The sequence below is a fragment of the Ranitomeya variabilis genome, chromosome 4 (genome assembly GCF_051348905.1).
Source record: "Ranitomeya variabilis isolate aRanVar5 chromosome 4, aRanVar5.hap1, whole genome shotgun sequence".
Classification (NCBI taxonomy): Eukaryota; Metazoa; Chordata; class Amphibia; order Anura; family Dendrobatidae; genus Ranitomeya; species Ranitomeya variabilis.
Genome location: NC_135235.1, coordinates 707,798,771 through 707,811,530, shown reverse-complemented (window position 1 = coordinate 707,811,530; position 12,760 = coordinate 707,798,771). Strand labels below are relative to the sequence as shown.

Here is a 12,760-nt window from a genome sequence, read left to right as displayed (position 1 = left end):
TAGCTATTAGCTAATGTTCCATTTTACAGATCCCAGGGATTGCCTTGTTCACTTACTTTAACCCTTCTTCTTGGGTCTGATCTTAGACAGAGAGCCCTAGGCCTTGGCCATGGTGTTACCTTCTGTTATGTGATGCGAGATGTAGCAAGAATAGTCAGGTAACCGGGTCAGTACCAGGAGAGCAGAGAAAATACAAAATCAGAAGACACAAGAGTAGTCAGTAAGCGAGCCGAGGTCACAACAGGAAACAAATAAACAAGCCGGGAGAGGAGCACAGAGGAATTAACCAGAGAAGAAGGCTGTATCTGACAGCTCCCAGCAATATGCTTCCAGCTTTAGGAGGGTGTGGTGCTTTCCAACTGGCTGGAGCAGGGAGCTGGACAACACATATCCATACTGCCAGACTGGATGGTACTACAAATCCCAGGCACCCTAATCTCAGTGGCAGGGCAGAGCCTGCATCGCCCAGAGCTTCTGGTTTCGATGTCTCCTCCATTTACCAGTGCCGCCTGTAGAATGAATAAGGTCGTGCCTGGTAACAGAACCAAACATCACAGGAGCAGATCCCAGAAGAGATAGGACATACCATATGCAGAAGCCCTAATATGAGAAAATGGCAGAAAACCAGAGCAGTAGAAATCCCCATAAATTGACTTAATTTTGGAAATCATAACCCTCAGGGGATTAATTTATTGTAGTAGTGACTATGTTCACCCCAGAGCCACTTTCCAGAAATTAGCACGCAGTGGATGTTGGAGAGTGAAAATTGCAAATATGCCATTTTATTACCCAACACACAGTGCCCAGATTGTGCTCCAGGAGACACACACATTGTAAATTAAGTGGGTTCTCATCACTATAGTAATGCCAAATACATTACTATTTATTATCATTATTCATTTTTATAGCGCCATTTATTCCATGGCGCTTTACACATGCTTTATACGTGGATGCTATATGTGGTTTGGGCACACTGCAAGGCTCAGAAGCGAGGGGAAAATTTGACTTTGGGAGAGCGGATATTGCTGGATTGGTGTATGGAAGCGATGGTGCTTTTCAAGAGCATTTGAGCCACTTGTAATGTAGAAACCTGTTTTCCACTGACAGATGATGGACCTGAGTGGGGACTTGTTTTTTTGGGAGATGAGTAGAAGGTTTATTGGTATAATTTTCCTCAACATAACATTGTTTGGTGACTTTTTACTCTATATTTCGGAGGCAGAATGGACAAACAGTTGAACACCACACTCTACTGGTTCATCCTATGAGGTTTTCTATTAGACTGTGAGCTGTCATTGTCTTAGGCCGGTTTCACATTTGCGGTTGTGTCTGCAGCGTTTCTTCCGCAAATATCCACATGCGTTGTGTATTCCTATATTTAACATTAGGGACGCATGTGTCTGCGATCGGTTGCTTTTTGCCGCGTTTGACGACGCATGCGTCGTTTCGTCGTCTGCGGTTTGGCGCGGTAAATGCTACATGTAGTAATTTTAGAGGCGTCAATTTGCTGCCTAAAAACATATGCGGTTGATTGCGGAAGGAATGCGCCAAAAAAACGCATTGCTGGCTATGTGAACGCATGCGTTCACAAGCACATGCGTTTGCTTGCGTTTGTGAACGCATGCGTTGTTTCCCAGGAAAATGTGTCTAGACACTGATTAGCCACCCCCCACATACAAAGGTGATAAATGGAGGGAGTGGACATTTGCAGGTCACTACTCAGCAGACAGAGAACCAGACGAGACGCAGACTACAACCTTGGAGGAAAACAAGACACTGAACAATGTGAGCATATCCTAGCCAATGCCTATATTTTCTATTTTCTGTCTCTACATATCCTAATTTATGCCATTTCTTTCTTTCTGCATGCATCAGAATGTCATCTTCTTCTGATGAAGATCAAACGCCTGGGCCTGCACAAGCGGAAAATGTCAGCGAAGTGAGTACTCACCTCCTCAGATTGGTAAGTATTCACTGTCACATCAACACATATGACAATTTTTTTGTTTGTTTTTTTAGAGCACTTCTTCCACTGCGGCAGAGGCTGAGCGGGGTGACGGTCGGGTGGCACAGCGGCAGCGTGTACGTATACGAGGCTGGCTGTTTATTGTATGCTCACTTTACAATTCTTGAATCTTCATTTCTTTACTTTTTCTCTTACTTTACATTTTTCTTCTGCACTCCTTTTTTTTGGGGGGGGACTTTCAATATTCATGCCATTTCTCTGCTTCTGTTTTCTTTCTTCCTTATATTAATGTCTCCAACATTAATGTCCAGAACGGGATGAGGACCTCATAGAAAATGACCACCTCATCTCCCTGGTCCATGAGCGAGTCCCGTTGTGGGGACGATCCAGCTGCTATGGAATGAGGTGGCCATAGCGATGTGGGATGGCTGGGACAACGCCCCGACTCGGGTCCGAACTGCATATGGTAAGTATTGCAATGCAGTGTGAAGCAGCAGAGACCTTGCATTGCTCACACAACTGTGTGTGATGAGAGAAACTCCTGAGAGTTTCTCTCATCACACACAGTTGTGTGAGCACGGCCAAAAGACCATTGTCTAACCATTATGTTTTGTTTTTTCAACAGTGGGCAGAGTCAAAACACGTTGGCATTCGATGAAGGACCGCTTCAACAAGGACCTGCGTCAAGAGAGCCGGCTTCCTAGTGGTTCTGGAGCAAGGATCAGAAAATACAAATATCACCGCATTCTTGCATTTTTGAGACCGGTCTTGCCCAGAGAACGTAAGTATATTTTTGGTGAAAAAAAAAAAGATGTTTTGTATTGCATTAGGCTGCCGTCACACTAGCATTTTTTGGTCACTATTTTACATCAGTATTTGGAATCCAAAACCAGGAGTGGGTGATAAATGCATCTGTTTCGATTATACTTTTCCTCGGACTGTTGTGCTCCTGGTTTTGGCTTCCAAAGTCTGATGTAAAACTCGGACCAAATACTGCTAGTGTGACCTCAGCCTTAATTTGTATGTTTATATTCCACAGGAGTTGGTGTTTTGTAAATATTTGGTATTAATATTTTTTCTTATTTTTTCACAGCACATGGAGCAGCACTGTTGGCCCAGGTTCTGGAGCGGTCCTTCAGACAGCCATGGACCCGTCCCATCCATCCTCCAGCTCTGCAGCAAGTGGGCCTGCCACACTAACTGGAGACCAGGAAGCTGGTCCATCAGGTGATCCCCTTTCCCAGTCCTCTGCCTCTGCCGATTTTTTTTTTTTGCGTCTCCTCCCGGCAGCGGCAGAGGGCCGCGGACAAGTCACTCATGCCCGAGTTTTTGCACTTGAGCTCGGATTTTCACGAGAGACTCAAGGCGATGGGTGACCGACTGGATACTGCCATTAGCCATATGAGTACACGTACCCAGGATGTTACAACAGCCCTTGCCCAAGTGAAAGCCGACCTCCAGAGGCCAGCACATCATTTTTTTTTAATCAATTTGAACAGGGCATGTCGGAACACCTTACTCCCGATCTCCAGATTAGTGTTATGCAGGCCTGCAATGCTGCTTACGTGCAGGCTATGCAGCAGAGTCAGTATTTTCAGCAGACAGTGGGGGCATTTCCACCTGTGCCCACACTGTCACGCTTTACCTCAATGCCGACCTCTGCTGCATACCACTGCACGGCCACCTCCATTCCAAGCATTGCCAGACACCACTATAGCACCACCACCATGCCGAGTGCTGTTGGACAGCCCACCGCCACCACCATGACAACTGCTGCTCCTGCTTGAACCTCCTCCACTGCCACCACCATGCAGCAGCTGCCGAACCCTGGCCTTCCCTGCCACCACAACAATGCCACTGCCGGACCCTGGCCTGCCCTTCCCCGCCACCACAACAATTCCGCTGCCGGACCCTGGCCTGGCCTTCCCCGACACCACAACAATGCCACTGCCGGACCCTGGCCTGGCGTTACCCGCCACCACAACAATGTCGCTGCCAGACCCTGGCCTGGTGTTCCCCGCCACCACAACAATGCCGCTGCAACAGCACACGGACCCTGACAGGTTGGCCACCATGGCCAGGCCGATACCAATGAGCCCAACAAGGCTCCCCGGACCGCAGCACCGATCCCAGAAAGGGAAAGGCAAAAAAATAACTAAAGAAGATAGCTATCCCTCCCCCCTCACCTCCCAATGTGTCTGTAATGTCTGGTTTGTCTCACCCTTCCAGTGTGTCTCTGCCCTCTCATGTGTCTAGCCCAATCCCCGAATTTCCAGACCCCAGTAATTTTATTGCACCTTCTCCAGCCACCCGTGCGTTGTCCACAGTTAGCCAGCCTCACAGCTCCACACCCCCATTTCCGTCAATCAACCCCAAGCAGGTGCAGTTATTTTTTTTTTTTTTGGTTTTGTTAAAATAAATAATAATGTTTTTTGCCCCCAATAAGGTTTGGTTAATTGTGTATTTCGCCGCCGGCAACACACACCGTGCGCCAAATAAAAAAATGCGCCGCACACTTTATTTTTTTTTTCCACCTCCTAGCTTCAGTAGTTAGTTAGTACAACACTGCAGCTTTGTGTGTGTTTGGTATAGAGATATGAGGTGGTCCAAAAAAATAATACTTGTATTTTCACCATAATCTCTTCTTTCTGTTTACTCTGTGACTTTGTGTCGCAGACTGAAGAGAAAATGGCGGGAATACACCGCAGAACACACAGCAGAACTATACTCAACAGGTCATGTGTTCAAAAAATCATTAGTTATTACACCTGACCTGGTGAGTAGAGAAATGCCTTGTATTACCTTCATTTTATCTTCTGTGTACATAGAATCTAGTTCACACAAAGTGAAGGGACGATGGAGGTCATACAAGGCATATCTATACTCACCAGGACATGTGTCAGAAATAGTGAATTCATGAGGCATTTATTTGTGCATCATGAATTAATTATTTCTGACACCTGACTTGATGAGTATAGATCTGTTTTGTTGGCTGTCGTCACGCTGTCAGTATTTGCTCAGTATTTTACATCACTATTGGTAAGCCAAAACCAGGTGTGGAACAATGTGAAGAAAAGTATAATCGAAACAGATGCACCACTTCTGCATTGATCACCCTCTCCTGGTTTTGGCTTACAAATACTGATGTAAAGTACTGAACAAATACTGCTAATGTGACGGCACCAAACAGCCATCGTCTCTTCAGGCTGCGTCAAATAGATACTGGTGAACCGAGTCAGGACACAATGATGTCAACAACCTAAGCCCAAAAAAGCAAAGTGGTTTGTATAGGAAATACATAGGAGACATGGTCAAGATAATAAAACACGTATTTTATTAACAACAAACATTAGTAACATTTAAAACATAACTGGTACAGACCCAAAGCCAACAGGACATTTTACACAATATTGTCCTGCCATGCCACACGTCCAATCTCAGAATCAAAAAAGGCAGCAAATTGGTCCCGCATGTGGCCAACTTCAACAGTTGACCGCAGCGTGTGGTGCCGGTAATCAGGCAAAGGGTTTGCAACTTGTTCATCAAGTTCAATGGTGGGTCGCTCCTTAGCCAGAATGTAATTGTGGAGCACCACACAGGCTTCGACCACCTCATCTACTGTCTCCATTTTTAGATTTATGTCTGTTGCAAGAATGTGCCATTTTGAGACCATAATCCCAAAGGCACACTCTACTGTTCTGCGGGCCCTGGTTAGTCTGAAGTTAAAGATCCGTTTTGTGCGGTTCAAGTCCCGACTTGAATATGGCTTCAGTAGATTTTCACTCATCTGAAAGGCCTCATCCCCAATCATAACAAATGGCATCGGTGGACCTTGAGTGCTGTGGATAGGTCGTGGCTGTGGAAAATTAAAATTTTTGCCATAAACACGTCGGCCCATATCAGAGTTTTTGAAAATCTGGGAATCGTTGCCACGGCCAAAAGCACCAATGTCCACGGCGATGAAGCGACAGTCCGCATCAGCTATTGCCATGAGAACTACTGAAAAATATTTTTTATAGTTAAAGAACTCTGATCCTGTTCTGGCTGGTTTAATAATCCAGATGTGCTTTCCATCCACCGCACCCAAACAGTTGGGGAAATCACTCACAGTCCAGAATTTATCAGCAATTCCCATTCACATGTCCTCGGTGGGTATGGGTATAAATTCTTCACGGAGAACGTTCCACAAAGCCCAGCAGGTGTCCAAAACTATTCCGGACAGGGTGGAAATACCAAGCCGGTATTGGAAGTGGAGCAATGACAAGCTCTCTCCGGTTGCCAGAAATCTGTAATAAAATAAAGAAAAAATAATAAATTACATTCAATTCTATTTATGGTGTTATTCTGCTAAAGACATAAAGGAAAATACAAAGAATACATGTCAGACCAACAATAATTATGACTGGCATTTGTTTAGAATTATTACGTACCTTAAGGTAACCAGGAGATGTTCCTCTGCTGGAATAGCTCTACGGAGCTGGGTGTCCTGTCTCCGGATGACTCCTTGAACACGAGCAAGCAACTCCAAAAAAGAGTCTTGCGAAATCCTGGTATATTCCGGGAATTTGTCCAGGTTGGCATTAAGCTCGCCATACAGCGTGTGATATGCTCCACGGCTTTCCCGGAGTTCTATAATAAGGTGTTGCCAAAAACACCTATGCTGTGTTTTTCTCTGTCTTTCACGGTTTTGGTGTTGCTCCCAAGCAAACGCACACAAGAAAAAGCTTGATGCTTAGATCCAGGTTAAAGTAAATCTATCCATGCAATCCATCATGACACAGGATACAGTAGCACACTGGTAAGATTTCAGCAGTCCTAGGGTCTGTATATTGATATCCCATAATACACGCCCTTTGTAGTCCCATTGGCGGTGTCTGGTTATCTAGATTTTTCTCTTGTAAAATTTTCCACCATGTGCACAAAAAACGCAAACGCATGAAAAAACGCATGAAAAGCATGGAAAGGCAGCGTTTTTAAACCGCATGCGCCTAAAAACCGCTGCGTTTGTACGCGCTTCTATGCGTTTTTTCCTGTACTTGCGTTTGCAGATTAAACGCTGCGGATTCTAATGCAAATGTGAAACTAGCCTTAGTGAATAATTACGTATTCAACATAACTTGTCATGTTGTGGACAGTTTACATATAAACGATAAAATATGTAAAATTCAAGGATTTTTTTATGAAAACTAATTGGTTTTATTTTTAACAGATGACTGCACCAGGCGATCAGAGGGGCAGCTGACATCTTCAGTTTTTAAATCAGATAATCTTGAGATCCCACAGGATACAATTGAAGTGAATGCCATTACTCCAGATATACCATCATCACTTCACAGCAAAGATCTATCGTCTGATCTTTTGAAACAGGTCCTGTCTTCTGATTCATTACCAACTACTAAGGAAAATCAAAGTCACAAAATAAGCATTAAAAAACAAATTGGTCCTGAAGTAAAGAAGCCATTTTCACTGTTAGAATATGGAAATCATTTTCCCCTCCAAGAATCTTTTCTTAAGCATCAAAAAACTCACAGAGCAGAGAATAGATTTTCTTGTTCCAAGTGTGGGAGATGTTTTAACCAGATGTGGAATCTTGTTATATACCAAAGAACTCACACAGGGGAGAAGCCTTTTTCATGTTCAGAATGTGATAAATATTTTACACACAAATCAAATTTTGTTGAGCACCAGAGAACTCACACAGTTGAGCAGCCTTTTTCATGTTCAGAATGTGGGAAATGTTTTAATCAGAAATCAGATTTGGTTAAGCACCAGAGAACTCACACAGGTGAGAAGCCTTTTTCATGTTCAGAATGTGGGAAATGTTTTAATCAGAAATCAATTTTGGTTAAGCACCAGATAACTCACACAGGTGAGAAGCCTTTTTCATGTTCAGAATGTGGGAAATGTTTTAATCAGAAATCAGTTTTGGTTAAGCACCAGAGAACTCACACAGGTGAGAAGCCTTTTTCATGTTCAGAATGTGGGAAATGTTTTAATCAGAAATCAATTTTGGTTAAGCACCAGATAACTCACACAGGTGAGAAGCCTTTTTCATGTTCAGAATGTGGGAAATGTTTTAATCAGAAAGTGAATCTTGATAGCCACCAGAGAATCCACACAGGGGAGAAGCCTTTTTCCTGCTCAGAATGTGGGAAATGTTTTAACAAGAAAGCGCATCTTGATTGCCACCAGAGAATTCACACAGGGGAGAAGCCTTTTTCCTGTTCAGAATGTGGGAAATGTTTTTACCAGAAATCAAAATTGGTTAAGCACCACAGAACTCACACAGGTGAGAAGCCTTTTTCATGTTCAGAATGTGGGAAATGTTTTTACCAGAAATCAGATTTGGTTAAGCACCAGATAACTCACACAGGTGAGAAGCCTTTTTCATGTTCAGAATGTGGGAAATGTTTTACTCGGAAATCAGATTTGGTTAAGCACCAGATAACTCACACAGGTGAGAAGCCTTTTTCATGTTCAGAATGTGGGAAATGTTTTACTCGGAAATCAGTTCTTGCTAGACACCAGAAAAGCCACACAGGGGAGAAGCGTTTTTCATGCTCAGAATGTGGGAAATGTTTTTACCAGAAATCAAAATTGGTTAAGCACCACAGAACTCACACAGGTGAGAAGCCTTTTTCATGTTCAGAATGTGGGAAATGTTTTTACCAGAAATCAGTTTTGGTTGAGCACCAGATAACTCACACAGGTGAGAAGCCTTTTTCATGTTCAGAATGTGGGAAATGTTTTTACCAGAAATCAGTTTTGGTTGAGCACCAGATAACTCACACAGGTGAGAAGCCTTTTTCATGTTCAGAATGTGGGAAATGTTTTACTCGGAAATCAGTTCTTGCTAGACACCAGAAAAGCCACACAGGGGAGAAGCCTTTTTTATGTTCAGAATGTGGGAAATGTTTTTACCAGAAATCAGATTTGGTTAAGCACCAGAGAACTCACACAGGGTAGAAGCCTTTTTCATGTTCAGAATGTGGGAAAAATTTAAACAAAAATTGTAACTTCTTAAAACCGTTGTCTTACTACTAGGGCAACACCTTGTCATTCCTTATGTTATGGAAAAAGGCTACCCTAGGCATGTTTTGGAAACGGCTTATCAGGGTGCAACAGCTAAAAGCTAAAAGTAGACAACAGCTACTACACAAGCATGACATCTCACGTGAAAGAACAAAGGATGTGATCAGGATCATAGGGACCTATGATCATCAACATCATAAAGTGAGGGAAATCATAAATAGACACTGGGACATCCTTAAAATGGATCCGGACCTCAGGGATCTGTTAGGTCCTCACCCAGATATCATCTATAGAAGAGGAAAGTCACTAAAAGATGTATTGGTTTATAGCCACTACAGTAGAGCAAGAGGTGGGGGTGCGTGGCTTGATAAAAAACCCTGTGGCTTCTTTCGTTGTGGAGACTGTCAGATGTGTAAATGCATGAAACCCAATAAGGCCTTTGTGAGATTCTCCACAGGAAAGGTCTTCTATCAGAGGGATTTTTCTAACTGCAGGTCCTCAGGGGTGGTATACATGGCCACCTGTCCTTGTCCAAAGGACTATATTGGCAAAACTAAGAGGGAGCTTCGTAGGAGGATAGGTGAACATATGGGGGACATCATAAATAACAGGGACACCACTCTAGCGTGACACATGAGACTTCAACATCTGGGTGATATGATGAATGTCAGATTTATGGCCATTGAGGTGGTAAAACCCAACGCTAGAGGGGGTAATATGGATAAAAAAAAATCTTACAGAGAGAATGTGAATAGACCTTTAGAATGGATGCAATGACCCCTAAGGGGCTGAATGAAGAATTGTCCTTTGCTTGTTTCCTGTATCGTGGGGGCTTTATGTAAAGTGATTGCTTTTTCTGGTCAATAGAGTGTTCCCCATTTCTTGTTAGTTGGGAGGGACTTGATGTATATCTCCATAAAGAAATTCTGGCTATGCTTTTACTCTAAAATTCATCCTTTGTTAGGGTGATACATAGATTAGTATGATAAATATAACATACAATAGAAATCCTCTGACTTATGGGTCTTCTATGTTAAAGAAACGGGCTAATCTTATATATGTTGTACTCCTACCGTTAGATCATGGGTAAGACATAGGGCTACGTATAGGTATGATCTTTTTGACATTAAGCGGTATTCAGAATGGTATATTTCAAAAGAATAAGATATGCATATCTATATCATAAGCGGCGACAATTTACATTCACCGTTATGCTGCCTTTAGGCACTGGATGGCTAACATTTGCGATGCACAACCAGGAGTCTGCGCAGAAGCATCTAGTTGGTGTTTATCGGGTGGAACGCAATCGATGCGTCCCATCTAGACGCAAGCGCAATAGGCACACACCTGAATCGAAAGGGTAGGTGTGTTCTGGAAGGAGCATGTGCAATACATGGTTGGGTAACGCAAGATCATGAGTGCGTCCCACGGTGATTCTGAGCAGCATGCTGTATCTACGCAAGCTCGCAGAGGCGGACCTCTGGCTGAACCAAAAATGAGACGGACATAGAGCCCGGGCGGCCTTTTTAAATCAGAGGTAGTGCATCAAAGTTCATAGCTATCTGACACCATCGGGACACATGTTCTTAAATCGGGCCTCCTGATGAGCCGGAGAGGCGAAACGCGTTGAGGTGGTACTTTGGAAAGGCGGACGGCATGCTTTGGCTGGATGAGTACTTTATCAATTTGTATCCGGATGTATACTCACCAGTAGGGTTGAGCGAAACGGATCGGTCATTTTCATAAGTCGCTGACTTTTGGCAGTCGGCGTCTCATGAAACCCGACCCGATCCCTGTGTGGGGTCGGCCATGCGGTACGCGATCTTGGAGCCAAATTCGCGTTTCGTATGACGCGTTTAGCGCCATTTTTTCAGCCAATGAAGAAGAGTGGGCAGAGTGATGACATAGGGGTTAGGGGCGTGCACGCCTATCATCATTTTATCGCTTGTGCGCAGTATGGATTTGCAATGTGTAACACGAGATTTTCTGTGCTGGGACGGAGAGAGAGAGAGAGAAAAAATATATATATATATATTTCCCCATTGACGTGCATAGGGTCTCGTGTTCCGGCCGATCCTCGACTTTTCGCAGTGATCGGCCGATTTCGCCCGACTCGACTTTTCAAAAAGTCGGGTTTCGCGAAACATGACTCGACCCTAAAAAAGTCAGTCGCTCAACCCTACTCACCAGTATACTTACCTATATTTTTGACAGCATATGTGCAGCACATCATATAGGGGCATTAACCACACAATTGAGTACATATTGAGGTCTCAACTCTGAAGGGCATAAAGCCCCATTAGAATGTGGAATGAGAGCCAGCGTGCTGCATTGATCGAATTACCGTCCTAAACCTTTCTACATGTTCTCCATTGTTTTTATGGCACGGTGTGGTGATTAGGATTCCTTAGACATAGGATTGTTCTGTGTATAGTGGTCAGGGGTACCCTCAGTTATATAATTGGGTAGAGGAACCCCGGGCATCCAATAGGGTTCATCAGGGACCCTAGAACCAGCCGTCGTGGAGTGGGGGCATCCAGGGCTGCCACTAGGAATTTCGGGGCCCCATACTGGCAAAATTTTCCCCTTTACCCCTCGAACCTTCCAAAGTCCCACCACCCTCTCTTGGAAAAACCAAGTTCTGCACCATGTCCTCACCAATCACACATTAACAGTTCCCATCACCAGATCATATATATAGCCAGCAGCTTTTGTTTTGGCCAAAATATTTTTTAATCCGCCCCCACAACAAGGTAGACTCTTGGCCAGACTCTACTCTACTGTAACTTATTAAACATTTCTTAAAATATCCAATACAATTTTAGGTATACTTTTATTTATTTTTCTATTTTTAAAATTATCAATAATGCCACATACAAGGGACAAATACCACCGCACCATGACCGAAACACACATTAACACCACATGGTGAACAATAATACCACATACAAGGAACAAATACCATCACGCCATTGACCAGACCACATTTTACCACCAAATAGTTACCGAATAATATCACATACAAGGAACGAATACCACCACACAGTGACCAGATCACATATTACAACCACATAGTGACCGAATACTACAATACTGATGCAATACTGATCAATAATATAAAAAAAAACATACTAATGCTATTATACACAGGAGATCTGTACTTAGTATACAATGTCTGTGTACAGGTAATACAGTGATCATGGGTGACATTATACACAGGAGCTCTGTATATAGTGTATAGTGTACAGGTAATATAGTGATGACCAGTGACATTATACACAGCTCTCTCACCCGCATTATATTATTGCTGATGGCCGGTGGATGTTCTCCCCCACTGTCCCGACGCGTTTCGTTTATAACTCCTCAGGGGATATCATCGGGGTTAATCTAAAGTGCTCGCCCAGCCGACGCTGCCAGTCCATGCGCGTATGGACTGGCAGCGTCGGCTGGGCGAACACTTTAGATTAACCATCAGCAATAATATAATGCGGGTGAGATCGTTCCTTATTATTTCTGTAAAAACCAGCCTCAACTAATGGATTCTTTTAGTGGGCCTAATAAGAATGTGGAACAGTCCTGGATGGACTGAATATTGATATAATTCTGGCAAAGTTTGAATCCATAGTTGTATCCCAGATCTGCAGTATATAAATATAAATGGTTTTTCTGCGATATTGGGTTTTTTAAAACCTCTTAGTGGTGCCATATATTTAAGGTCCCTATTGTTATACTGATAATGATACTCTATGCCTATGGTATGAG

The 12,760-nt window shown here is 43.5% G+C and overlaps 1 protein-coding gene across 2 annotated transcripts in view; it reads left to right on the top strand.

Annotated features, from left to right (window-relative positions):
• Window positions 1-12,368, top strand: part of LOC143766502 (uncharacterized) — a 49,744-nt gene extending 37,376 nt beyond the window's left edge. For both annotated transcript variants that reach the window (XM_077254239.1, XM_077254238.1), the window contains one exon: window positions 7,176-12,368. In XM_077254239.1, the coding sequence (XP_077110354.1) occupies window positions 7,176-8,932 (1,757 nt within the window). In that variant the 3' untranslated portion in view covers window positions 8,933-12,368. The remainder of the gene's footprint in view (window positions 1-7,175) is intronic.
• Window positions 12,369-12,760: the final 392 nt, after the last annotated feature.